Consider the following 26,343-nt stretch of genomic DNA (forward strand, 5'->3'; position numbering starts at 1 on the left):
CGAGGGCTGCATGATGCTATATTTCATTTTTCTTTGAAAGATGAAGTTGAGATTTTCTTTCGTCTCGTGATTTTGCCGCTTCCACGAGTCCAAGATTAAAATGTAGGATTCATGTTTTCTGGATCTGAAGAACTAAATGTTTCTCGTCTCCTGACGACTCAAAGCAAACTTTTTTATGTTCATGAAACATGAAGCAGAACTTGTTTTAAAAAGTGAAGTGTAAGACTTTGGATCAGAAGATCGAGGGTTCGATTCCCTTCATTCTTTTGGTTGTTTCGTGATCAATACTTCAGAACTCACGTAGAAACCAGTTTGATTAAATCCTCAGATAAACACGACACTCGTGACCTTTGGCAAAGACACATGATCTCGAACATCCAGTTCATAAAGAAGAAAGTGCAGAAGCTGATGGAGGAAGTGTCTTCTTCATCTGCTTCAGCCTCCGTCCCCAGAGGCTCAGCTCCGCTCCTCCGCTCCTTAATGACAAATCGGTCTGTTCCTCCGGCACCTTCGACACTTCCTGACCGGCTCTGCAGAGGAAACACCCGAGAACCGCTTCACGCTGCAGAATCGTCACAGTAACGAGGCTCAGATGAGCCGGAGTCACTTGAAATCATGATATTCTGTGAAGGGAGAGCGGCAGCGGAGACGACGGCACAGACTTCATGTTTTTGTTTTGTGTTGTCCTCCACCTCCGGGACGTCACCTCAGGGACGGACGAGCTCTGACCTGGAAAACACATCAGATGAGTCTGCACGATGAAAACAGATGAGGAGGAAGATGTGGGTCAGCAGGCGAGTTTCAGGTGGAGACACAAACAGACAAAATATGTTTCATTTCAAGGAATTCATCAACGATTCTGCTGCAGAACAAGAAAACTGTTGAGCAGCATCTCACATCATATGAAAGAAATAAAGTTGTAGATCTCAGAAATTAAAGTGAGATGAATAAATTCTGTTTCATTCAGCTCTTAGACCCTAACACGACATATAGATGCTTTAAATCAAACTGTTTCATCCTGTTTAATAAGAAGTGTTTGAACATCAGGCTGCGTGACTCAAGTGTAAATTCGTCCTTGAGTCAAACTTTGGAGGTTTTTTTTGTCCGTGAAGTGAAATTACAGGGAGAGTTTGTTGTACAGAAGCTAATACTGACCACGTCTCACATGTGGGACGTAAAACATACAGGCTATTTGTGGACATGTGGACGAGACAGCAGCGTGACCACAGGACACACACACACACAGAGAGAGAGAGAGAGAGAGAGAGAGAGAGAGAGAGAGGTGGACGTTATCCAAAGTAAAAAAAGCTGCAGAGAAGAAACATGAGATGTTAGAAAAACCACAGAGACATGTCTAAAAAAAAAAAAAAATCACAATCCAGACGTTTTTTTCACCAGAAACCAGATGTTTCATGTATCACAAGTGGAACAAGCTGCGTCTCCAGGTCATCGTTTGTAAAGTCATGAAATGTAACGTGCTTCTGTGTGTGTGTGTGTGTGTGTGTGTGTGTGTGTGTGTGTGTGTGTTTTCTGAAGCAGCACAAATTAAACCCACGACTAAAACAGCTGCTGAAAAGTGTCATTTGTTTTTCCAGCTGATTTATCAGGTGACAGGAAGCAGCAGGTTCACAGTGAGCAGGTGAACACACACACACACACACACACACACACACACACACACACACACCTCGTCCCATATTGTCTTACACACCACCTGCATTATTCACCACGAGCGTGAAAGAGAACTCCTGAGGTTCCTCACTGAGACGAGGTCGACAAACACCAGCGGTGAGTTCAGTGCCTCAACGCTGAAATGTTCGCCGCAGCCACTAAGAACTTTGTGAAGCAGGTGGGAGACACCGGGAGGTTGATCCCCGTCCCGAGCCTGAGCGAGGCCGACCGGTACCAGCCGCTCAGCCTGGTCACCAGGAAGAGAAGGAGGCACCTGTGGAAGAAGAACAAGTTCGCCTCCACGGCCTTCTCCCTGAAGGACATCCTGGTGGGAGAGAAGGAGATCACAGCAGGTAACGAGGGTCACGACAGATCTCACGGGATCTGTTAGAGGATCCTCTTTTTTTAAAAATGTTTTTAATGGAAGAGCGACTCCATCAAATTGAAATATTCCAACATTTCATAGTTTGGATTTTTATCTGTGGGAGAAATAATGTGCAGGTGGAACAATGTCCGGATTAAATTCAGGTTATCATTCGTATTATAGATGTATTTAAAAACACTGCATCACATGAATACATGAATCCTGCATCTGCAAAAACACAAATGGATTTAAATGATTTACTTTCAGTTAAAACACTAGCTGCTTTATGACTTCTGATTATTTTACTGTGGGCGACGTAGAGATAATTTAATTATTATTCTTCTCACGTCTGCAGAGTAAATAATGATTTTACTAAAATACAACATGTTGTTATTTTACAGGCGTCTCTTCTTATCAGCTCCTCAACTACGAGGACAAATCTGACGTGGCCCTCAACGGTCGCCTTGGAAACCACATCATCAACGACGTTGGCTTCAACATCAGCGGCTCGGACTCCGTGGCCGTCAAGGCCTCGTTCGGCATCGTGACCAAACACGAGCTGGAGGTGCCCACGCTGCTGCGGGAGCTCAACTCCAGGTATCCCAGCATGCACTGTGTCAAATCGTCACGGTATCACTTCAAAATGTAGATTTGACTGTTTCAGGTTTTTGGCTTTTTCTCCTGTGACACCTTGACACGTGACCTTTGACCTCAGTGTGACAGAGGGAACATGAGAGGGGGGGGGGGGGGTTCTGCGTGGATGAATAAATGATCGTGTTACCCGACACTGACACACACACACACTAGACTGGAGGTGTTTCACATGATTGGTGTCAGATCTACACGACCGGAGATCAGAGTTCACCGGTGTGTTGTCTCTCAGGAAAGTGGACCTGGATCACTGCCTGGTCCGTCAGTCGAAGGAGAGCCGGCGCTGCGTCCTCTGCGTGGTCGTGGAAAGCATCCGCACCACGCGGCAGTGCTCCCTGACCGTCCACGCCGGGATGAGAGGCACCACCATGAGGGTAAAGGCCTCAAAATCCAAATTCTGCCGGTGTTCAGGTCCCGGAGTTTAATTTGTGTCGTCACAGTTTCAGATCGACGACGGGAGGAACCCCAGAGGTCGAGACAAGGCCATCGTCATCCCGGCTCACACCACCATCGCCTTCAGCGTCTGTCAGCTGTTTGTTCGACTGGACGGGCGGCTCGGTACAACCACACACACACACACACACACACACACAGTGCGTTTGAAAGAGTCTTCTTCTGCTCTAAAGTTAGAGTCGGCACCAAAAGCTGTCTTCTGCTGTTTTCTTCTTTCAGATATCTGCGTTGCTCCGGAGTCTCAGGGCGGATTTGAGCGGGAGCAGATGCGGGAGCAGCTCGGAGGCTTCATCGGTCACTTCTCAATGGGTCGACTGCGCCGCTTCCTGTCCGGGATCATCTACGGAAACCCCTTCAGAGCAGGTACGATGAAAACCTCTGCTGCACAATGAGTTATTCCTGCATCGCTCTCTCCTGATCCATCTCCTGCGCAGACGACCGGACGTTTGAGGAGCTCACCCACTCCGACACCTACATGGACGACATGGTGACGGACTACTATGAGAAAGCCGCCAGCATGACGGACGTGTCCACGGCCTACCTGAGGGAAAACACCCACACACGGGTCAACCTCCTCAAGCACAACATCCCGAAGGGCCCCTGCGCGCTGTGCGGCATGGGGAACCAGCGGCGGGAAACCGTGTACGGCTGCCTGGAGTGCTCCGCCGGAGGCCAAAAATATGTCCGCCTGCACGTGGTGCCCTGCTTTGACCTCTGGCACAAAACGCTTCGGTGAAACAAGAGGAACTCTGACACGTGGGAGGAGCTTTGTTTTGTTCAACTGTCACTGTTTTTCACATGTTTGAATAAAAACCATGAAAACTGGACTTTGAAAACGTCCGTGAACCGTCACTCCAACACGAGCCAACTTCCCCAGAGAACGACGTGAACTCTTTGCCGTCTCTCACTTTTACCCAGTGTCGATTTCCGTTTGTCCTCTGGCCCCGGCTCGGTTCCACACGTGTGTGCCGCGTGGCCGCGATTAATTATTCAGCAAGGGCATTAAAAATGGACGTGAGGGGTCGTGTGAAGAAAGAACGACCTGGTGTTGATCTGGTTCAAGAAACTGGTTTATGAAGATAATCAGTGCGTGAGCAGACGTTGTAGTTTTATGAATAAAAGTGAATACATTTTTACTTTCCTAAGTTTTAATCAGCTTTTAACCTAAATTTAGTTTCTCTTGCCTTGGGTGCCATGAAAGATTCTCTATAAATTATCATTATTATTATTTATAAGGAAGAATAGAATGAATAAATCCATCATACTTTGAAAACGAAGTAAAAAAAATAGCCATATTATGATATTCAGTGTGTTTTTAAGGATATTAAAAATACTTTTAAAGGGTATTAATATAAAAACAAAACGATCCACGTTGTGTTTAAATTATACTTTAATTTCCTTGTCATTTACTACCTATAAATATATTTATATAAGAAAGTATTTTTAAAGTATTTGAGAAAAGAAAGGTGCTCTCATCTTGGACTGGTTTCTCCTCCCCGCCGCCTGAGGGCGCTGTCTCTTTGCGTTGTCGCTCAGCTCAAGCCGGAAGTGCAAAGTGTCAACACAACTCAAACACGTGTGGAGGCAGAGAGGAAGACGCATGCGTCACAGCGGCTCTGCAGTTTTATTTACACGATTCAATGGTTCGATGACCAACAGAAGAGAAACGCTCCGAGTCTGAGGAAGATTAATCAAAATGAAGTTCGCTTACAGAGTGAGTACGAGACTGTTAGCTGCCGTTAGCCACTGGGAGCTAACTCCACTGCATTGTGTGTATGGGAAGCAACGTTAGCCCAAACCTCGTTCAGTATTTGCTAAATTCCAGATGTTCTTGCTTCTCGCTCCTGATTAAAAACCGCTCAGCACGTTTTAAAGTTAAACTCTGGTTTGTTAGCATTCGCACTAAAATTCGGCTAAAGCTAAAACAGCATTTGTTTACATTATTTCATTAATAATTGAATGTGTTCCCGGTGTGTTTTCTCTCTCGACCAGGAAGTTCTGAGTGATTTACTGAATAATCCTCTGTGTGTTTCTGTAGTTCTCTAATCTGCTCGGTGCAGTTTATCGTCAGGGGAACTTGAGTTTCTCTAAAGATGGAAACGCTGTGATCAGTCCTGTTGGAAACAGAGTCTCAGTCTTCGACCTGAAGAAGTAAGTCACCAAATTATAAAAAACATGGAGGAAGGTAAATCAAATGTTCTGCAGGATATCATGTATGAGCAAACAGGGACAAATATGGTAAATATTAAAGATGTGCTACTTTCACTTGAAGACGTCATGAAACCAAAATAACACTGAGATATTTCCTCTTTTGTCTTCTAGCAACACGTCTGAGACGTTACCCATCTCCACCTCAAAGAACATATCATGTGTGGGAGTCTCTCCTGATGGGAACGTGGCGATAGTAGTGGATGAAGGCGAGCGAGCTGAATGACGCTTTCCTATAATGTGATGTCTAATAAAAAAAAACAATTTGATCAGGAGTTTGTTTCCTACAAGAATCCAAATGTGTTTCTGTGCAGATGGTGCAGCCCTGTTGGTCAGTCTCGTCACCCGCGCCGTCCTCCATCACTTCCACTTTCACAAGCCTGTGAGCAGCATCCGTTTCTCACCTGACGGCAGGTAAGAAGTTAAATTTGGCTGCTCCTATTAAACTTCAACATTTCACCGGCATTCATCAACAAAAATGATGCTGAACTTTTGTCCTTTTACGTCTCAGGAAGTTTGTTGTGACGAAGGATAATGTTGCTCTGATGTACCACGCTCCTGGGAAGCAGCGCAAGTTCAACGCCTTCGTGTTGGACAAGAGCTACTACGGTCCGTACGATGAAACCACCTGCATCGACTGGACGGACGACTCCAAGTGAGTACGAGGAAAAACAGGTGGACGGATATTGAAGCAAAGAGCTGATTAAAAATAAGGGAATCTTGGTTTTCCCTCAGGTGTTTTGTGGTGGGCAGCAAAGACATGTCCACGTGGGTGTTCGGTGCCGAGCGCTGGGCCAACCTCATCTACTACTCCCTGGGTGGACACAAGGACATGATCGTGGGCTGTTTCTTCGAGAAGGACAGTCTGGATGTGAGTTTTTTTCTTCCTTCCTCTACTTTGGGATTTACTCTCAACAGATAAATGTGGTTTTACATAAAATATTAGACAGAAAATAAAGAGAAACTTGAATCTGTGTCTCCAGTTGTACACTGTGAGCCAGGACGGGACGCTGTGTGTGTGGGAGAGCGACACCGAGCTGGATGGCCTCGTCCTGAAGAAGAGCCGGGACAAACCGGAGCCACTGAAACAACGAGATGAAGGAGAAGAGGAGGAGGAGGAGGAGAGGCTGGAAGGAGAAGAGGGAGAGGTCATCAGAGGGAAAGCTGAACCCCCCAAAGAGAAGAAGACAAAGAACGTTCGATACAAGCAGCTGAGCAAGTAAGAAGTTAAATAGTTAAATAGAGTTTAGAAGAAGAATTGAAAAGCAGCTTCATTTTATTTCTTTTTTTTCCATCTGCAGACACTTCTTCAACAAGGAGGGCAATTTTAACAACCTGACCTCTGCCGCCTACCACAAGCCCACTCACATCCTGGTCACTGGTTTCGCCTCCGGTGTCTTCCACCTGCACGAACTCCCAGAATTCAACCTGATTCATTCCCTCAGGTGAGAGAAACATTACGTTTAGCTGCGGAGTTAAAAGAATCAACCCTCAGAACTCTGCTGCCGTAGAAATGTTCATATCTGTAAATTCTATTCATCCTAAACTAAAAGGGTTTGTCCATAATAAATCCTGAATTTGTGTTTATTTTCTCTTCAGTATTTCAGATCAGAGAATTGCTTCAGTGGCCATAAACAGCTCTGGAGACTGGATCGGCTTTGGTTGCTCGGGTAAGAGTTCAGTGTGCGTCTCTGGGTCGTCGCCGCAGGGATTCATGGTTTCCTGCTGACTGATCGTCTTATTGCATTCCTTGGATTTTGGGGGGCTTTTGTTTCAGGGATGGGTCAGCTGCTGGTGTGGGAGTGGCAGAGCGAGTCGTACGTCTTCAAGCAGCAGGGACACTTCAACAACATGGCGTCCCTGGCTTACTCTCCGGACGGACAGCACGTCGCGACAGGAGGCGACGATGGAAAAGTGAGTGTGTCACGTCTTCTAGTTTGGCCATTTCTCAAATTTAATTTGTAGAATGATGAGGTTTCTAGGTTTCTCGTTTTGAAATCTGACGTCAGACTGTGGTTTCCCTCCCTCAGGTCAAAGTGTGGAACACCAACAGTGGCCTTTGCTTTGTCACCTTCACCGAGCACAGCAGCAGCATCACCAACGTCACCTTCACCTCCAGCGGCTTCGTCATCGTCAGCGCTTCTCTGGACGGGACGGTGCGAGCGTTCGACCTGCACAGGTGAAGTAAAGCTCGTCCGCCTCCAGGATTTAACAGAGAGGGACACTGAGGGGAAACAGGGGGAAGCAGAATGTGTTTGTGACGTCTGCTCTGTGCACCTGTGTGATTTACAGGTACAGGAACTTCCGGACGTTCACCTCGCCTCGGCCTGCGCAGTTCTCCACCCTCGCGGTCGACAGCAGCGGAGAGTTGGTGAGCGCAGGAGCCCAGGACTCGTTCGAGATCTTCCTGTGGTCCATGCAGACCGGCAGACTGCTGGAGGTATTCGCACGATCACACACATTCACACCTTTATATAATGTCCGTGTATCATTGCCTCATCTCCGTCTTCCTGTGAGTCATCAGGTGCTCGGGGGTCACGAGGGTCCAGTCAGCTGCTTGTGTTTCAGTCCCGTGCAGTCGATCCTGGCCAGCGTCTCGTGGGATCGCACCGTGCGGCTGTGGGACATGTTGGACAGCTGGCAGGTCAAGGAAACGCTTCCGCTCACATCTGACGGTAAAAGGAGTTACCTGATTCTGGGACGTTTAGATTTTTCACTAGTGGACTGTGCTTTTATCATACAGCCACAAGAGGGCACCAGAGTTTAAAAAAATTAATTCACTCACTGTGGTATCTTTCCCCCTCAGGCTTGTCGGTGACGTACCGCCCTGACGGTCAGGAGTTGGCCGTGGCCACTCTGAACGGGGAGGTCGCTATCTGGAACCCCCACACCGCCACGCAAACCGGCTCCATCGCTGGACGCCACGACCTGCAGATGGGCCGCAAAGAGACGGATAAAATCACAGCCAAACATTCCGCCAAGGGCAAGTGAGTGTCACAGTCACGACATCTGTCCCCAGCTGTGTTTCAGTGTGGCTGTTTTGGGGGTTTCTGCATTAGATAAGGCTTTGATCCAGGTTGTGTGTTATTTTTTCATTTTGCATGAAGGTCCTTTACGTGTCTGTGCTACTCTGCGGACGGGGAGTCGATCTTAGCGGGAGGTCAGTCCAAGTTTGTCTGCATCTACAACGTGAAGGAGCAGATGCTCGTGAAGAAGTTTGAAATCTCCTGCAACTTGTCCTTCGATGCCATGGAGGTAAAAATGAAAATGTCCAGGGATTATGTAGCCACACACAATGTCGTGTGAAATAACTATGGTTTGCTAATTTGAAAATATGGCAAAACGTGATAAATTTGATGCTAAAACAAAAAACTTTTCCTGTTCAGGAGTTCCTGGACAGGCGGAAGATGACGGAGTTCGGCAGCCTGGCTCTGGTGGACGAGGGAGCAGGGGACGGAGACGGCGTCAACATCAGCCTCCCAGGAGTCAGGAAAGGTTTGACGCCTCCTTCAGCAGCTCAGACCAAAAGGAATCAGTGATTTCTCCAACCTGATGTGGAGGAATCTCCGTTAAACGTTTATATCTTCTCTCTCTGTGTTTTTAAGGTGACATGAGTTCTCGCCACTTCAAGCCAGAGATCAGAGTCAGCTCGCTGCGCTTCTCGCCCACTGGTAGGTGATAGATTTACAACTTCCTGTGCAGAAGAGCAGGAGTCCGCTGTCACATGTTTCACTAAAGTGGCTCCGTCTTCTCTCAGGTCGCAGCTGGGCGGCCACCACCACAGAGGGCCTGCTCGTCTACTCCCTTGATGGTTCTATAGTATTTGACCCCTACGACCTCGACCTGGACGTGACGCCGGCCAGCATACGCAAGCAGCTGCGGCTGCAGGAGTGGACGTCGGCCATCGTCCTGGCGTTCAGACTCAATGAAAAAGCCCTCAAGCAGGAGGTGTTAGAAACGGTGCCACACGAGCAGAGTGAGTGAACCACTCTTCAAACAACTTCATCTTAAAGCTGAACACGCCTGAACGCTCTGGTTTGTCTGTGTCCTTCAGTCGCGGTGGTTTGCAGTTCACTTCCTGACATTTACGTGGAGAAGCTCCTCGGGTTTGTGGCGACGTGTTTGGAGAAGTCGGGTCACCTGCAGTTCTACATGAGCTGGGCCCAGAACCTGCTCATGCTGCACGGACAGAAACTCAAGAACAGGTCTGAAGAATGTTGTGAACGATTTGAAAGTGACACTGTGTAAGATGATTAAATCAGAAGCACTGAGAGCAAAGGGACAACACAGTCGTATCTCACATCTGTGCATTTATTCTGTTTTGATATGATTCTGACCGACTTTCTTGGGTGTGCAGGTCAGGAGCCATACTGCCCACACTCCAGGCGCTGCAGAAGAGCATCCAGAGACACTTTGACAACCTGTCAAAACTGTAAGTCTCTGCTTTACCCTCTACTGTCTCATACTGAACCGAACGAACACCAGCGTTAAAAATGTAAAAATAAGAAGACGAGTCTACAACAGGCCCGACAGAGATGAGACACTAAAAAGAAGACACCAACATATATATATCATTCACACACGTGTACCTTCTTTGTGTATGCTTTCTGTAAAGGTGTGACTTCAACATGTACAACATCCGCTACGCTGAGGCCCTGTCAAAGCAGAGGGGTGTGAAGAGAGCAGCAGCGGAGGAGGAGGAGGAGGAAGAGGAGGAGGCTGATGAAGGGCTGTCAGAGGGGATGAGCGAAGCATCGTTTGATGAGGCAGAGATGATTCTTTAGCAAAATGTTGGACTGTGAGAAAACATTGTAATTGTAAACAGTTTTTTAATAAATTCATATTATGTAACATTTACTTATGTTGTATTTATGTGAATTCAACTCTTCTTTAGTGAAATCTTCCTGTAGTTTTAATCCTAATACACTAATAACCTCAACATTAAGCACTTTTAATGCATCTAATTCATGATTACTGCAGAGTTTGGTGTTTGCATGTGCTAAAACAAATGAAAATAAATTATTTAAGTGTTAACACATTATTTTATTCGTTAAACATTATGTTGAAATGATGTAAGAAGCTGTAAGAATTATTATTTTGTATTTTTAACATGAGGATTTGGGTCAAACTACGTTACCCGGCAGCACTTGCGACGCCGGAGCGGAAGAGGCGGGGCTTTGGGGCAAAATGAGGGAAAATAGGAACATGTCCGAGTCTCCTTCTCAAGCGGGAAAAGAAACACCGGCGAAGAAACAGAAGCTGAGCAGCGACGAGAACAGTAACCCCGATCTGTCCGGGGACGAGAACGTGAGGAATCAAACCTGTGGTGTTTGTTTGACGACTGACGAGCCGCTGTTAGCCGTTAACCGGTTAGCATTGAGCTAAAGTAGCCGGGGAGCTAAAGCGGCTAGCTAGCAGCTTTGTTCACCTCTCCCGGTTTCACTCAGCTGCTCGGAGGTGTCACGACTTTTAAATCGGTTGGAACATCTTCACACGCGCGGATCCGCGTGTTCGCGTGGTTCAGACTCGCACCGGAAACTTTCCGTGGACCCGGTCTGCAACTGTTCACGTGCAAAGCTGAAGTTGGTGCTAGCGGCTAGCAGCTAATGGAAATGTGTTTCCTGATACAGTTGTGACACAGTGAGCAGCTGGATTCAGTGACGACGACGGAGGAGCACGAGTTTACTTTATATTAGTGGAGCTGTTGTTATAGTTAGACTTACTTCTGGTCAGCTCCTGAACAAAGTGAACTCATGTGAAGTTATTACATGTGTGTGTAGTTAGTGCACATGTGTGTGTGTAGTTATTACATGTGTGTGTAGTTATTGCACATGTGTGTATCAGTTGTTTCACATGTTTCCATTTAAAGTGAATCTGTTCCTAAAGACTACAGAAACATGCCCGTAATGTTAATACATGAGCTGTCGACACTATAATATATATATATATAGTAATATGGTATATATATATATAATATATATAAAGTCTATCAACCTTGCGTCGATGTGGATCTAATCTCTTCTCGATCTTTGCAGGATGATGCCGTCAGCGTGGAGAGCGGCACCAACGCAGAGCGCCCGGACACACCCACCAACACAGCCAATGCCCCGGGCAGGAAGAGCTGGGGCAAGGGCAAGTGGAAGTCCAAGAAGTGCAGATACTCTTTTAAATGCGTCAACAGCCTGAGGGTACGTTCATGCACTTTTCACTGTGACTCCTTTATTCTCTTATTCTTACCATTATTCAGATCATCACAAAATCCATCTTCACTTGTGGACCGCCCGAGCATGTGTTTATTGAAGTGCAAAGTTGGCAGCGTGGACTCGTGTCCCGGGTTCATTTCATCATTCACACTCGGCTGATAATCACCTAATGGTTTTCACAGGAGGACCACGGCCAGCCGCTGTTTGGAGTCCAGTTTAACTGGCACAGCAAAGAGGGAGACCCCCTGGTGTTCGCCACCGTCGGGAGTAACAGGGTAAGTGATGACGAGCCGCCGCAGTGTTAACGTTTTACTGTTTGTTAAATACTTGTTCGTATGCTTTCATAACTAACCAGTGTTTTCTTTTCTTCTCCAGGTAACTTTGTATGAATGTCACTCTCAGGGAGAAATAAGACTCTTGCAGTCTTACGTTGATGCAGACGTATCCTTTTTACTCGTCTTCTAACTGAGTCCTTCCTCGTTGTCACTTATCACAGAGACAGTTTTCAGTCCACCTAAGTCCTGGTTTTAATTTTCTACAGCTGCTATCAAACATAAGACAACGGGAGTAAGTCCAGGTCATATTGGAATGTTTGCGTAGAGATGTTCTGGTCGATTTCCTTGACTGCATGTGTGTGTGAAGGCAGAGGAGAACTTCTATACGTGTGCCTGGACCTACGACACCAACACAAGTCATCCTCTGCTGGCTGTCGCCGGGTCCCGTGGGATCATTCGGGTGATCAACCACATCACTATGCAGTGCATAAAGGTAATTTAATCATCAGACTTATAAACCACCTACACAAAATCATTCCCTCTATACTTAACTACTGTTTATTCCCCTGTCATAGAACAGAATAAATGGAGAGCGTATCTTTAATCACAGTCTTTATCTGTCATATCCAGCATTATGTAGGTCATGGAAACGCCATCAACGAGCTCAAGTTTCACCCGAGGGATCCAAATCTCCTCCTGTCTGTCAGCAAAGGTAAAAAAACATCACAATGATGATCATAAACCTTTTTAGAGGCTTCAGTGACCTCATCTGAACACTGTGAATCTTCTGTCACCTTCATTACGCTGCAGGAAACTCACTCAGTCATGTGAGAGTGTAACTCTGCTCAAGGACGGTGTTTTTATCACCATGTGATTCTCAGGTGGTTCTTTAATCGAGGGTCATAATGATAAGATCTGTGATAAGGGTCACATGATTGAAAGCAAAGTTTAATCTTTTATTTCGGGGTGTGACTGAAGACGAGGCAGATTTAAAAATTCACCCGTTGACACCACGCGTGTGTCTGGACGATCCTCCTCGTCTCTGTGGCTGTGAAATCAGTCAAAGGGACATTTCACGAATTAAATTCAGCAAATAAAGAAATCACCTTTTTTTTAAATGACAAAATCCTGGAAGTGTTTGTTTGCAGATAAACTCTAAACACTCGAAAAAAATCCAGTTTTACTCACATGAAGACGCTGCGATCAAATTCTGTCACGGTTCTAATGAAGTGACTTCTTTTGTTTTGTTGGATCATTTCCTGCCTGGTTCCTCAGATCACGCCCTCCGTCTGTGGAACATACAGACCGACACCTTAGTGGCAATATTCGGTGGAGTGGAAGGTCATCGAGATGAAGTCCTTAGCGCCGTGAGTGTTTTAGCTATTGATAGTTAAAGTAAAGATAAAGTTTATGGTTGAACTGTAAAATATATTTCATTGAAGGGTTTTTAACGTCTGCGTTGGTTTTTGTTCCACTTCAGGATTTTGATCTCCTCGGTGAGAAGATAATGTCGTGTGGGATGGACCACTCCCTAAAACTTTGGCGGATCAATTCAGAGAGGATGCAGAAAGCCATTAGAGGATCTTATGAGTACAACCCGTCAAAGACCAACAGGTAAAGAAGAATTCTTTTGGTGTTTCCTGATCCTGTAAGAGCAGCATATTTCATCATGTTCTCATCGTTTTAAATTGAATCTGTGTTTTTCTTCAGACCCTTTGTGTCTCAGAAAATTCACTTCCCTGACTTCTCAACACGAGACATCCACAGAAACTACGTGGACTGTGTGCGGTGGCTGGGCGACCTCATTCTCTCAAAGGCAAGTTAGCGAAGTCGTGTGACGGCGGCTACAGTGGGTCTGATTAAGAAGAACTGATTTCTGCATTCAGTGTAGTGACACAGGACAAAACCCTGTTGTGTATTTAGTTATGATTCTTTAAGAAGTCTCTCGTGTCATTTCTTCATCGTTCTCTCTCTCTTTCTCTCTCTCCAGTCGTGTGAAAACGCCATCGTGTGCTGGAAACCAGGGAAGATGGAGGACGACATCGATCACATTAAACCCAACGAGTCGAATGTGACGATTCTGGGACGCTTTGATTACAGCCAGTGTGACATCTGGTACATGCGCTTCTCCATGGACTTCTGGCAGAAGGTCACACAGCTCAGTCTTTTCTGTCGTCGCATTTATGATCTCGTGTCGAATCTTCTCTCACTTGTTGTTTACTGACGTTGCCGTGACGCTGATTGACAGATGCTGGCTTTGGGAAACCAGGTGGGGAAGCTCTATGTGTGGGACCTTGAAGTGGAAGATCCGCACAAAGCAAAGTAAGTTCACAACTTCTCTGTTTTAATCCAAGTTAGAATCGTCATTGGCAACAAGGACACTCATGCCTGTGTTGTGAAACGCTACACAACACTTTGTTGATTCACATGTTTTTGTGTAATCCTGCTGACAACAGACAGAAACTCGAACCTCCTCAGGGAACTTTAAGTCTTAGACGTGAATAAAAACAACGTAAGGAAACTCGATATGAACTTTTCCAAAGCTCTGAAGCTGCAGCAGCAAACGGACGAACGTTTCAACCCCTCGGCCTCGACTGAGAGTCTGGTCAGAGGGTCTGAGAGATCAGAGATGTGTTTGGAGTCCAGGACAATTTAAAACATATTTAATAAAACCCGGTGGAATCAGAATCAGTTCAAAGATCTAGATAAAGTTTCACTCCAGTTGGACTAAGACACAAACGTGACGGCGTCTTCTTTCTGGTCTCCAGGTGCACCACGCTGACCCTCCCCAAGTGCATGTCGGCAATCCGGCAAACCAGCTTCAGCCGCGACAGCAGCATCTTGATCGCCGTGTGCGACGACGCTTCGATCTGGCGCTGGGATCGACAGCGCTGAGACGGAAACAGGAGAAAAAAGAAGAAATTTTGTTCCTGTTGCTTTTAACTTTCTCCCGACATGTTGTACAGGTCGACGTCGAGAGAAAAAAGGAAATGAACGTTTGGTCTCGGGTGTTTCTGCGTTTTTTTTTTCCTATTATAAAAAAAAAGAACCTGCTTCTCCTGCAAAGAGATCGATTATGTTTCCAGATTTCTACGACGTTTGAAGGACCAGGTTTGACGTGAGAACGAGGAACAAATCTTCAGTGACCTAACGTGTGAATTTTGCTCCCTATCATGAATTAATGTTCTAATTTCATATATTGGATTTGAAGGAACAGTGATTATAGCGGCGGAGCTCCACCTCCTCTGTGTGCCTTCTTTTGTCGCCTGTTCGGCCGGAAAGCTGCATTTTTTTTTGCAGTGTTCCACATTTAACATCGATTAGTACACACAAAACAAAAGGAAGATATTTTTTGTCTTGTTTTATTTCACTTATTCTGATATTTCCTGTGTTTCCTTGTCCACACACACACACACACTCTCTGACTGTTGTTGCATCGTTTACAGTGTTTGTATTATAGTGACATTTGAAGCTTTATTAAGTTCAGTCAATAAAAGTGATTTTTGTAAATACTCACTCCAGAGTCACTTTGTGTGGAGATATTCCACTTGAGTTCGGCTGAAGGTGAAATTAAATCCTGACGGGAGAGACGAGGGGGGAGGGGGGGGCGTAGCTTTTATTACAGTAGCAAGCAGGCTTTTATTTTGGAAAGTTCCACAAAATTAAAAGCCTACTGAAGGAAGGAGTGAGTTTATTTTTTTTTTTACCTTTGTGGAGATCTTGTATTTGAATTGACCTTAAATAAAACGTATTTTTCTACACATATTACGTTTTATTTCTTTTCCCCCACAAGCGTGAGTCTAATTTAATTTATTTTTGATTTATAACAAAACTTTTAAAACTGCGATAGATTTTTACTGCATTAAGGACAATACGTTATATAGGATATTTGTCCAATTTATCTCTTTATTCTTTCACTTGTTGTATCTTTAGTTTTTATGGGCTTCTCATGATGGGAGCCATAACATTCTTGATTTCTGAGCTGGATCCAGTTTCATTTCCTTCTCCTGTGCTCTTGTGTTGTTTATGGTCTGAAGGACAATAAAGTGAAACCTGAACCCCCCTCCTCCTCACCCAACAGTGCAAACCCCCGCAGTTCAGACGCTGGAGTGCGCCCTCGCTCTGCGCCGCACCGTTGCGCACCGTGCCATTACGCACAGCTCCGCGCTCCCCTCGTGTGTCCTGCGCGCTGCGGACTTTGGCCCCGCGACGTTCGACAGGTGGAGATAAACCGAGAGTCCGATCAGCTGCTGCTCCGACATGTTTTCACCGAAGTCGCCCAAAACCAGCGGGACCAGGGTTGAGTCCGCGTCGACGCGCGGCGCAGGGGAGCAGATCTGTATGGTTGAATGTGGCTGCGGGCCGGACTGCACCCGGGGACTCCACACTGCGGCCTGCGGCAGGGGACGATGCGCTCCGGACTTCCAGGTACAGAGGGGCCCTCCAGGGAACCGTCTGCAGCTCGTGTCCCATCAGATATACGTCTCCAAAGTCTTATTTTGAAGGGCTCATGTCCACCTCGTGCAGTTTATCCACTTTATTTTGGCGCAGCAGCAAATCTGATGGGAACCTGTTGAGCCACATGTTTTTCTTTCCACACCTCAAGTCCCCAAAACTATTTATTGATGCTTGAAAATAGGTTTCTATGTCGTTAAGTTCAAGGGGTCATACTCACATTTAATATGTTATGATGAAATGATAACTTTAATTACACAGCGCCTTTAAAATCAGGGTTAGACAGACAAAGACATGGACAACTCTGGTAACAACAATCAATCGTAAAGTCTAAATCCATAAAAAGAGTTGGAAGGAGACGATATTATCTAAAAGCAATAAAACAAAGATAACAAGCTGATGTCCCAAGTGTGTGAAGAAGTGATTTATTATTAGTGAACTTTAAACACTTGAAATCATCTCCCCACAGATCCAGGCTACATTACAGTTTGTCTTAAACCATATTTATTACACATCAAATGTTAAATGTCTCTGTGACGCCATGCTCAAGGTCAGAGGACCCAAATGTAAACATGCACATACTAAAGTACTGCAGTATGAGTAGAAATACAAGTAACTGCTCAACAGAGGTCCTGCTAAAACTGTGTTTACTAGATTTTACTACAATTCACTGGGAGTCTTTTGATTTCTCTGAAAGATTTTGCAACTTTTGCACAAAGAAAATGTAAATGATCCTGCATCCAAAAAGATAAACAGCCTTTCCCAAGTGATTTTTCTCTTCTGGTGAATCAGCGGCTCGTTCTCTAAAATAAATCTGATTCTAAATGAAAACATTCTATAGTTTTAATGTGCAACAGGTTCTTCTAAAGCTTTAAAAAGTCAGAAACTGCTTCTTTATGCGGCCGATTACAGAAACAGTTGCTGAATCCGATGGTGAATCATGTGTAACATCTGTCCTCCAGTTACTCTGGAGGCTGAATGAACTTATTGTCCGAGCTCGTCTGGGCCGAAGCTGCGTTAGTGTCATGTAATCACACAGGTGACGTCGGTGGAAGAGGTCAGGGTCACGCAACGCAAACCGGCAAAGGGGTAGTTCTGTAATTCAGGTTGTCCAGTGTTTTGTAATTTAATCTTATCTCTGAAATGATTTGTGTGTTTGGAGAAGTTGCTCTTTGAACAGTTGAACAGCGATCGTGAACTCAGCCATCACATTTCAGTGTCCGACTGTAACACAAAGGCTCACACAGAGATCCACGCACAGAGGTCTGCTCCTATAGACATTATTAATATGAAGCTGATTGAGGTTGTGGGTTCGAGTCCCATCTGGGGTGATTTACAGCTTTTGACCCGGCTTATGCAGCACAAGCTTCTTTTTTTTTTTTACATGGATGAAAATCAAAAGTGAGAGTCCATCTTCTCTCCTCCGCTCTGTGAGGTACCAGCGACTCTTGACTTTAAGCAGAGTCACGTTGTCGAGCTTATGTGGAGGCTCAGTCATGTGGTGTGTGTGTGTGTGTGTGGGGTGGGGGGGATGTCCAGAAACATTATTTTTCATATAAGTGACATGAAAGTTCAAGTGAAGACGAGAAGATGTTGAAATTTATAAACCACCAAATGGGATCTGGTGCCTGAATTTCAGTGTAAGTGATTATGACCACGGAGACTATTCCTCACTTGTTTTCCCATAAAACCAAAAAGTTTGAGAGGTTTCAGATTTGATTTAGCGCCGGGGTTTCAGAGATCCGAGGCTGCAGAGCTGAAACAATGGTTGCAGGAACATTTTCCGAGCTTGTTGAGTCGTTGAACAGACGCTTCTTTGCGTTTTTCTTTCCATTCATCAGATCCAGCTGCACAGAGCGGACTAACGGAGCAGGACATTCAGAGTCGTCTTAGTTCCTGAGCCAGTGGAGTAATTACCTGGAACATAGGAACACTGTGGGAAACTACTGTGTTTGGTTTCGTGACGATTCTTCAGGGTCAAAGATCAAGAGTCTGTTTACGACAGGGATAAGCTGCGAATCCATGAATCATGGACCTGACTTCTGATAGCACCATTACCTCAGAGAGGATTCTGGATTTATTGCACAATATCATACTGAGCTGTGAACAAAAGGCAGAAACATCCTGTACGATTTAATAATGTGCAGCTGACAGTGCAGTTTTGTCTGAGGGCTTTTCAAAATAAAGGCCCTAGGCAGCTGACTACTCATATTTTTGTGAAGTTGAATGAATGATTCTAATCAAGTGTCCTGAAATTGAAAGTTTTGCATTGATTCACTTTTCTTTTTTGACTTTTTTTAGGGGATTTGCATTGATGTTGAGAATCAAGGCTTTGACAACTTGGCCTACGAGTATGGGAGCCAGAGTGATCTCCACCTTCCTCCCACATCTGCCTCCAGGGTGACGCTACACCTCCGAGGACTCTGCACCGAGCACCAGGCCCGGGCCATCGAATCCAGAACCTCCACGCTGAAGGGGGTACTCGGCATCAGCCTGTCTTTACCCAGGAAATTAGCCAAAGTGGACTATGATACCTCGGCCATCACAACCAAAGAGCTGGCCCTGGAGCTCCAGAGCCTGGGACACAGTGTGGAGTCGGCGGTGCAGATCAGGGTGGACGGTATGCACTGCCACTCCTGTGTGCAGTCCATCGAGGGACACGTCGCCGAGCTGCCAGGAGTGACATACATTCAGGTGTCTCTTCAGGACAAAGCGGCTCTGATTGTGTTTCAGCCTCTTCTAGTCACACAACAGGAGCTGAGAGACGAGATCGAGGACATGGGGTTCGATGCCACGTTCTTAACCGAGGACCCGTCCGCAGAGGACATCAGCTGCTGGCAGAGGGACATCTCGACGCTGTCCACTGAGACGGTGACCGTCTGGATCGGAGGGATGACCTGCAGCTCCTGTGTGCAGTCCATAGAAGGGAGGATCTCTCAGATGACCGGGACACTGTCCATAAATGTGTCACTGGAGGACGAGAAGGGAACGATAACCTTTGACCCCTGTCTGACGGCGCCGGAGCAGCTCAGGGCGGCTGTCGAGGACATGGGGTTTGACGCGTCGCTTCAAGGTATCGACCGATCAGAAAAATGTACTGACAATAACGTGTCGATGATAAAGTCAGCTTTTCAACTCACGGAGCTCGAGGCAGACGATCATTGTTAGATCCCCTCAAACCACTTCCACTGTTGTCAACCCACTCATGGATTCTCCTACTTACATATATCTATATACATATATATCTATATATATATATATAATAATTCATTTATATTCAGGGGAGCTTTGTTATTTATAGACTCATGAGTACGAATGAAAGAATCAATCCGTCTACATAAAAATCCAGTGGAAGCACCGAAGGTCTTTCATGTACAGACTGCTGCGGGTCACTAAGGCAGCAGGCCACCACGGTTACCGTCGGTTCCCATGGAAACCAGACAAGTATGCTCTCCAGTCGGACTCGGAGGGCTCTCGAATGGCGGCCGGGGGCTAATGACTGAAACTGCTCTCGCCAAGACTTGACTTTGATGAATTAATCTTCAGCTTTAAAGGTCAAGTTGACGTTGAATGTTTTGGATTTTAAAGGAGAAAGCTGCAGCTTTTCGTTCACACGCTTTTATTTCAGTCTCACCTCAGACGTTACTTATATTTCTGTCAATCTGTGGTTTGTGGATGAAGTTGTTTCACGAGACGTTTCTATTTCTTTGCTCGTGTTCACAGGTTCACATCCCACAGTTCGTTTTAAACCACGGTGGCGTAAATATTTGTTTTGCATGTTGTCATTAAAATGTATGTGCGGTTGTTTTTCAGGATACGGTTCATCGCTGTGTGTCCACCTTTAATCATCTTCCCTCTCTTCTCGTCAGAGCCTGTAGAGACGATCCAGAGTCAGGGAAAGCTCAGACCCGTCACCTCTGGACCTTCTCGCCTTCCTGACTCTCAAACGCACAACAAGGCGGGAGTCAGCAACGGCACGGGATCACAGAGGAACAATCAGCCGCGCTCCCCCGACGTCAAAGTGCAGAAGTGCTTCATCTGTGTGACGGGAATGACCTGCACCTCCTGTGTGTCCAACATAGAGAAGAACCTGCTCAAACACAAGGGTATGTTGACTCCAGAAAAAAGAAATATCCTGGATACAAACACTTACTGATGAAACTAAAACAGATCTAACAGAAATTGCGTCTTGGTCCAGGAATCCTCTCGGTGTTGGTTTCTCTGATGGCGGGAAAAGCTGAGGTGAAATATGACTCAGACGCCACAGACGCCAACGCTGTAACTCAGCTCATCGAGGACTTGGGCTTTGGGGCCAAGTTGATGGAAGACAACGCAGTTTCACACGGGAAGCTCGACCTCTCAGTAAGTCTTCAAACACAACGTGACTCGGTGAAAAACAACAGCCTGGAGTTTTCACCACGGTTCACTTTTAGATAACAGGTATGACCTGCGCATCGTGCGTCCACAACATCGAGTCCGAGCTCACCACGACCAAAGGGATCCTCGGGGCCTCCGTCGCTCTCGCCACCAAAAAAGCACAGATCCAGTTTGACCCCGAGGTGCTCGGAGCTCGAGATATCATCAAGGTCATTCAGGTAAGTCTCACCTGTTATTCTCAACACCTGATCTTTGTTTAAACCTGTGACTTCCACGCTGCTTCTCCCTGCAGAGTCTTGGATTTGAGGCCAGTCTGGAGAAGCAGGGATTCAAAGGCAACCTCGACCACTCAGAAGAAATTAGACAGCAAGTATCTGTAACTTCTTAAAAGTTAGAACTGATGTGAAAATTCTTTTTAAGAGCTCAGGCTGCATGTTCCTGGATTTTATCTGGAACCTTTATTGACCTATGCTAAGAGACGGTGGGTTGAAACAGAGGTGACAGATGAAGTCTCGAGGAAAGACGTATTTCTGGCACGTTTGCAGATGGAGAGGCTCCTTCCTGCTCAGCCTCGTCTTCGGCCTCCCCGTCATGGGCCTCATGATCTACATGATGGTGATGGACAGTCAGCACAGCCAACACGGAGGCTCCATGCCCGAGGAGCAGAACGTGCTGCCGGGCCTCTCCCTCCTCAACCTGGCGTTTTTCCTGCTCTGTACACCTGTGCAGGTAAGAGAACCGCTTGCTTTCTTAAATCCAGATCACTTGCTCAGAAATGGTCCAGTTTCCTGAGTGTGACTGTGGTTGGTTCCTTTTGCATGAAGGGGCCTTTTGTTTCTTGTGACTAAAACTTAGTGAGTTGACACTGGATAGTTCTTGGCACCTGCCACACAAACCAGGTTCATAATCTAGCTCAGCTTTTACCATCGGGGACATTTTGTCCAGATGATCTTTAGATTTTACTTTCAGCAAAACTTTGAATTTTTATTTTGGGTTCAGAAGAAACAGAAATGGTGCAGTGCTGACTTTTCTGTCCTTCCTTCCCTCCAGATCTTCGGAGGCCGGTACTTCTACATCCAGGCGTACCGCTCGTTAAAACACCGCACAACCAACATGGACGTGCTGATCGTGTTGGCCACCTCCATCGCCTACATCTACTCCTGTGTGGTCCTCGTCGTAGCCATGGCCGAGCGAGCCAGCCAGAGCCCCGTCACCTTTTTCGACACGCCGCCCATGCTGTTTGTGTTCATCGCTCTGGGTCGGTGGTTGGAGCATGTTGCAAAGGTAGAAAATAAACAGATTTCGGTTGAATGAAGTTGGTAAATGCACGAAGCAGCTTTATAAAACTTGATTTAAACAATCTCTGCAGAGTAAAACCTCGGAGGCTTTGGCCAAGCTGATGTCACTTCAAGCCACCGACGCCACTGTCGTCATTCTAGGACCCAACTTCTCCATCGTCAGGTCAGACACACGATACAGAAAGTAAAGTTAAAACTTCCAGTGTCTCACTTTGAGAAATAACAAGCTGTGGGACCTCAGTGAGGAGCAGGTGGTGGTGGAGCTGGTCCAGCGGGGCGATGTGGTGAAGGTCTCTCCAGGAGGGAAGTTCCCCGTCGATGGGAAAGTGATCGAGGGAAGCTCCATGGCAGACGAGTCCTTGATCACAGGTGGGAGGATGAAACAGCTGCAGAGAGGGAAAAGACTTTTTCTAAACCTTTTCTCTCTCCTCCGTCAGGTGAGCCGATGCCTGTTAGTAAGAAGGTGGGTAGTTTGGTGATCGCCGGCTCCATCAACGCTCACGGTGCTCTGCTGGTGGAGGCCACTCATGTGGGCAACGACACAACTCTGTCTCAAATCGTCAAACTGGTGGAAGAGGCACAGACGTCCAAGGTAAGACACAGATAAAACTTCATTTGAAATTCATTGCACTGCTGCAGAGAAGAAGCACAAACTGAGACCACTGGTTTCTGTAGTTTCCAGCAGCGCCTGGACATTTGTCCCTCTGGTGTCTCCTCAGGCTCCCATCCAGCAGTTTGCAGACAGACTCAGCGGATACTTTGTGCCCTTCATCGTCCTCGTCTCTCTGATCACCCTCGTGGCCTGGATGGCGATCGGATTCATCAATTTTGAAATAGTGAAGGAAAACTTCCCGGTGGGTGCACGCTGCACACACACGTGTGTTCTCATGCGGAGATGAGGCTTTTTATTTTAATAACCACGTCTGGATCTCTCCTCCTCACAGGGTTACAACCAGAACATCTCCGACGCGGAGGTCATCGTGCGCTTCGCCTTCCAGGCGTCCATCACGGTTCTGTCCATTGCCTGCCCCTGCTCTCTGGGCCTGGCAACCCCGACTGCTGTCATGGTGGGCACAGGTGTCGGAGCTCAGAACGGGATCCTCATCAAAGGAGGCGAGCCGCTGGAGATGGCCCACAAGGCAATGCACCTTAACGTCCTGATCCCCGACATTATAACAGACACTGAATCTTTACACTCTGCTGTCGATGTGTTGATCTACTATCCTCATTAACTGGGGACACCTTGTGGCGGCAGATGGTACTGCTTCATCACTGAAACTGTCCTGTATCTCAGATCCTTCCTTTTTTCTAAGTTTTTTTTTTTTTTTTACTGTGTACAGTTCATCACTACATTTCAGTTCAATTACTACATTTCCTACTTTTCCAAAGCTTGTGCTGGTGAGAGCAGTAAACCATAGGTACTGTGAGACAGTGACAGCGGCACAATCAGTGCAAACATTGGATTTAAAACGTTAAAGCCAGAAGAAGACAAATATATAATTAGAGATAAATAAATTACCTCTCAGTGATCTTTCTCTTGCTTCCAGTCTCAATAAATACCTGATGCATGAAATCCACTTACAACACGAAGAAACTAAAGATGAAGGCGGATCTGTGACTCTGTTGTGTTTCTCAGATCCGAGTGGTGATGTTCGATAAGACCGGTACGATCACAAACGGCGTTCCTCGGGTGACCCGTGTGCTGGTGTTGTGGGAGATGGCGCGTATGCCCCTGAGAAAGATCCTGGCAGTGGTGGGCACAGCGGAGGCCAGCAGCGAGCACCCGCTGGGCATGGCGGTCGCTAAACACTGCAAAGAGGTGAGAGTCCTAATCAGGATGTTGTGTGTTTGAAAGCGTGTCCAGGTGAATTGACCTGCTCTCTCTCTGTGTGCACTCGACAGGAGCTGGGCTGTGACGTGCTGGGTTACTGCCAGAACTTCCAGGCGGTGCCCGGCTGTGGGATCAGCTGCAGAGTGTCCAACGTGGAGCATCTGCTTCTGCAGCAGAGTGACGAGAGTTTCCTGCTTCCAGGAGCCACCACTGACGAGAGCAGCCTGCTGCCTGAGCCCGAGGCCCCGTCTGCAGGTCTGGTGCTCTTCACTTCCTGAGGTTCCCAGGTTTAAGAGTTCCAGTAGATGAAATCCACGTGACAGTATAGTTTCTTAATTTCTTTGCTTGCAGGTCAAGGGTTGTTTTTCTCCGTCCTGATCGGAAACAGAGAGTGGATGAGGAGGAACGGTCACCACATCGGAGCAGACGTAGATGCCGCCATGTGCAGCCATGAGACGAAAGGGCAGACCGCCATCCTGGTGGCCATAGACGGTGAGGACCTGCTCACTATATCCTCTTTATCAGACTTTGCTGCTGCAGCGCCTGAGTGGTGCTTGGTCCCATGTTGTGTGTGTTCTCTGCAGGTGTGCTGTGTGCCATGTTAGCGATTGCAGACACAGTGAAAGCCGAGTCGGCGTTAGCGGTGCACACACTCAACAGCAGGGGCATTGAGGTGGTTATGATAACGGGAGACAACAGACGCACGGCCAAAGCCATCGCGGCACAGGTACGACACACACGTCGACAAAGAATTCTAAACATACTGATGGAAAACGACCTGAATGTCTGAAATGAAATGGTTCCTCAGGTTGGCATCAGGAAGGTGTTTGCTGAGGTGCTGCCGTCACATAAAGTGGCTAAAGTGCAAGAGCTGCAGGAGCAAGGCCTGCGAGTTGCCATGGTGGGAGACGGTGTTAATGACTCGCCCGCCCTCGCCCGCGCTGACGTGGGCATCGCCATCGGCACGGGGACGGACGTGGCCATCGAGGCGGCGGATATCGTCCTGATCAGAGTGCGTCTGACATGTCTGCAGAAACAGAAAATCAAAAGTTCACGTCACGTTCAGGTCAGTGCTTTAAACCGAGGGTTTTCCACTCTGTGCAGAACGATCTGCTGGACGTGGTGGCGAGTATCGAGCTGTCCAAGAAGACGGTGCGGAGGATACGCATCAACTTCGTCTTCGCTCTCATCTACAACCTTGTGGGAATTCCAATCGCTGCCGGTAAGGACAGATTATACACTTACATACATTAGCCCTTCACCTCATATTTAGACATAGAACAAGGATCCTGTTAGAATTCCTGGAATAGTGGTCGTCAGTTTCCTCTCCTCTGTTGGTCGTAGGTGTCTTTATGCCTCTTGGTCTCGTGCTTCAACCCTGGATGGGCTCGGCTGCGATGGCGGCCTCGTCCGTTTCCGTGGTTCTGTCGTCTTTGCTGCTGAGGATGTGAGTCGTTTATATGAATGTTACATTTTCCACAGTTCAAGTCTGAGAAAACTATGATGAGCATCTGTTTGCTCCAGGTACAAGAAAACCTCCGTGGAGCTGTACGAGACGCGTGCCAGAGGTCAAATGAAGAGTCTCCGCTCGTCTCAGATCAGCACACATCTGGGACGGGACGGCCGCCGGCGGAGCCCCACTCTCCCCACCGCAGCTCGAGTACATCTGAATCAAAGCGGCGCGGCGACCCCCAACTTCCCCGGCCAGGGACTGTCCATTAAGCCCGTCCAGGAGCTGCAGGACCGCTACTCGTTCCTGGACCGCCAGACTGCTGACGACCTGAATTTGTAGTCAGGAGAAAAAGGGAAGAAGGACTGAGGCTCGTTTCTGTCTCGTTCTCATGTTTACAAAAGCAGTGGATTTAGTATTTCTATGTATTTATGTAAAAAGAGATAAGGATACTTAAAAGTGCTCTTTTATTTTTGGCGCTTATTCATCTTTAGAATCGGACTCAAATCTCAAAGTGCGACTCGTCCACTGAACCAGTTTTCATGCCGGACGACAGGTATAAAACTAATTAGACATGTAAACAAAGTTTTCCTTCTTGTCACACAGATCCTAAGTTACTGCTGAATAAATGCACTTATACGATATATGTCAAAGATGAAACTTTGTTGGTGAGTGTTTGTCTCAGGTTATAAACCCCCCCCCCCCCCCCCCCCCCCACACAAAGATTAACAGAAGAAAATCCTGTTTTCAGTTCTCGTGTTAAATATAGAGACGAAGAAGACGAAGTGCGGATCAGACTTTCTGGAATTTTTCCTTCACGTGTATTTCGAGCCGTGTCAGAGAAAATGAATGGAGCAGATTAATCACATGGTCTCATCCGTGGATTCTATAGTTAACCAGAAAGAATCAATTTCACATTTTGTTGAGCTTAATCACAAGTGAAGAGATATATAGGCGTCAGAAATAGAGAAACGAGTCGCGGTCGCAACTTTCTCGGAATGAGGAGCAAAGCCTTTAGCTCATACCCAGGTAATGATCAGCTCCTTTAATCGTCTCATGGTTGTTCTGGATGTTTGAGGCCGACACACTGCAGCCTGCAAATCCCGA

General features: G+C 46.7%; 4 protein-coding genes across 4 annotated transcripts; all 4 read left to right on the forward strand.

The window, feature by feature from the left end:
- The first annotated feature begins 1,659 nt into the window (after positions 1 to 1,659).
- pjvk (pejvakin) lies at positions 1,660 to 4,176 on the forward strand. Its single transcript, XM_069520956.1, has 6 exons — positions 1,660 to 2,024; positions 2,437 to 2,632; positions 2,919 to 3,060; positions 3,127 to 3,244; positions 3,359 to 3,502; positions 3,574 to 4,176. The coding sequence occupies exons 1-6, from the start codon at positions 1,814 to 1,816 to the stop codon at positions 3,873 to 3,875; spliced, it is 1,113 nt and encodes a 370-aa protein (XP_069377057.1). The 5' UTR covers positions 1,660 to 1,813; the 3' UTR covers positions 3,876 to 4,176.
- A 493-nt stretch (positions 4,177 to 4,669) lies between these two features.
- On the forward strand, positions 4,670 to 10,204 carry pwp2h (PWP2 small subunit processome component). The gene is made up of 21 exons (XM_020111950.2): positions 4,670 to 4,853; positions 5,178 to 5,290; positions 5,462 to 5,556; positions 5,662 to 5,761; positions 5,859 to 6,002; positions 6,083 to 6,218; positions 6,331 to 6,566; positions 6,649 to 6,792; positions 6,947 to 7,017; positions 7,125 to 7,261; positions 7,378 to 7,526; positions 7,640 to 7,787; positions 7,872 to 8,022; positions 8,154 to 8,334; positions 8,455 to 8,602; positions 8,734 to 8,842; positions 8,953 to 9,018; positions 9,105 to 9,323; positions 9,402 to 9,552; positions 9,705 to 9,779; positions 9,963 to 10,204. The coding sequence occupies exons 1-21, from the start codon at positions 4,836 to 4,838 to the stop codon at positions 10,129 to 10,131; spliced, it is 2,760 nt and encodes a 919-aa protein (XP_019967509.2). The 5' UTR covers positions 4,670 to 4,835; the 3' UTR covers positions 10,132 to 10,204.
- Positions 10,205 to 10,495: 291 nt separating this feature from the next.
- Positions 10,496 to 15,335, forward strand: eed (embryonic ectoderm development). The gene is made up of 12 exons (XM_069521309.1): positions 10,496 to 10,654; positions 11,383 to 11,535; positions 11,733 to 11,825; positions 11,926 to 11,991; positions 12,193 to 12,318; positions 12,456 to 12,537; positions 13,101 to 13,192; positions 13,306 to 13,439; positions 13,536 to 13,641; positions 13,816 to 13,974; positions 14,074 to 14,147; positions 14,594 to 15,335. The coding sequence occupies exons 1-12, from the start codon at positions 10,535 to 10,537 to the stop codon at positions 14,718 to 14,720; spliced, it is 1,332 nt and encodes a 443-aa protein (XP_069377410.1). The 5' UTR covers positions 10,496 to 10,534; the 3' UTR covers positions 14,721 to 15,335.
- A 562-nt stretch (positions 15,336 to 15,897) lies between these two features.
- atp7b (ATPase copper transporting beta) lies at positions 15,898 to 25,896 on the forward strand. The gene is made up of 21 exons (XM_069521339.1): positions 15,898 to 16,253; positions 18,582 to 19,353; positions 20,150 to 20,386; positions 20,479 to 20,642; positions 20,714 to 20,875; positions 20,950 to 21,023; positions 21,203 to 21,386; positions 21,708 to 21,941; positions 22,027 to 22,118; positions 22,197 to 22,324; positions 22,393 to 22,547; positions 22,675 to 22,809; positions 22,900 to 23,094; positions 23,592 to 23,774; positions 23,858 to 24,041; positions 24,138 to 24,278; positions 24,371 to 24,513; positions 24,595 to 24,798; positions 24,891 to 25,008; positions 25,131 to 25,233; positions 25,311 to 25,896. The coding sequence occupies exons 1-21, from the start codon at positions 16,086 to 16,088 to the stop codon at positions 25,576 to 25,578; spliced, it is 4,044 nt and encodes a 1,347-aa protein (XP_069377440.1). The 5' UTR covers positions 15,898 to 16,085; the 3' UTR covers positions 25,579 to 25,896.
- Positions 25,897 to 26,343: the final 447 nt, after the last annotated feature.

This window comes from Paralichthys olivaceus, chromosome 24 (genome assembly GCF_024713975.1).
Source record: "Paralichthys olivaceus isolate ysfri-2021 chromosome 24, ASM2471397v2, whole genome shotgun sequence".
Lineage (NCBI taxonomy): Eukaryota > Metazoa > Chordata > Actinopteri > Pleuronectiformes > Paralichthyidae > Paralichthys > Paralichthys olivaceus.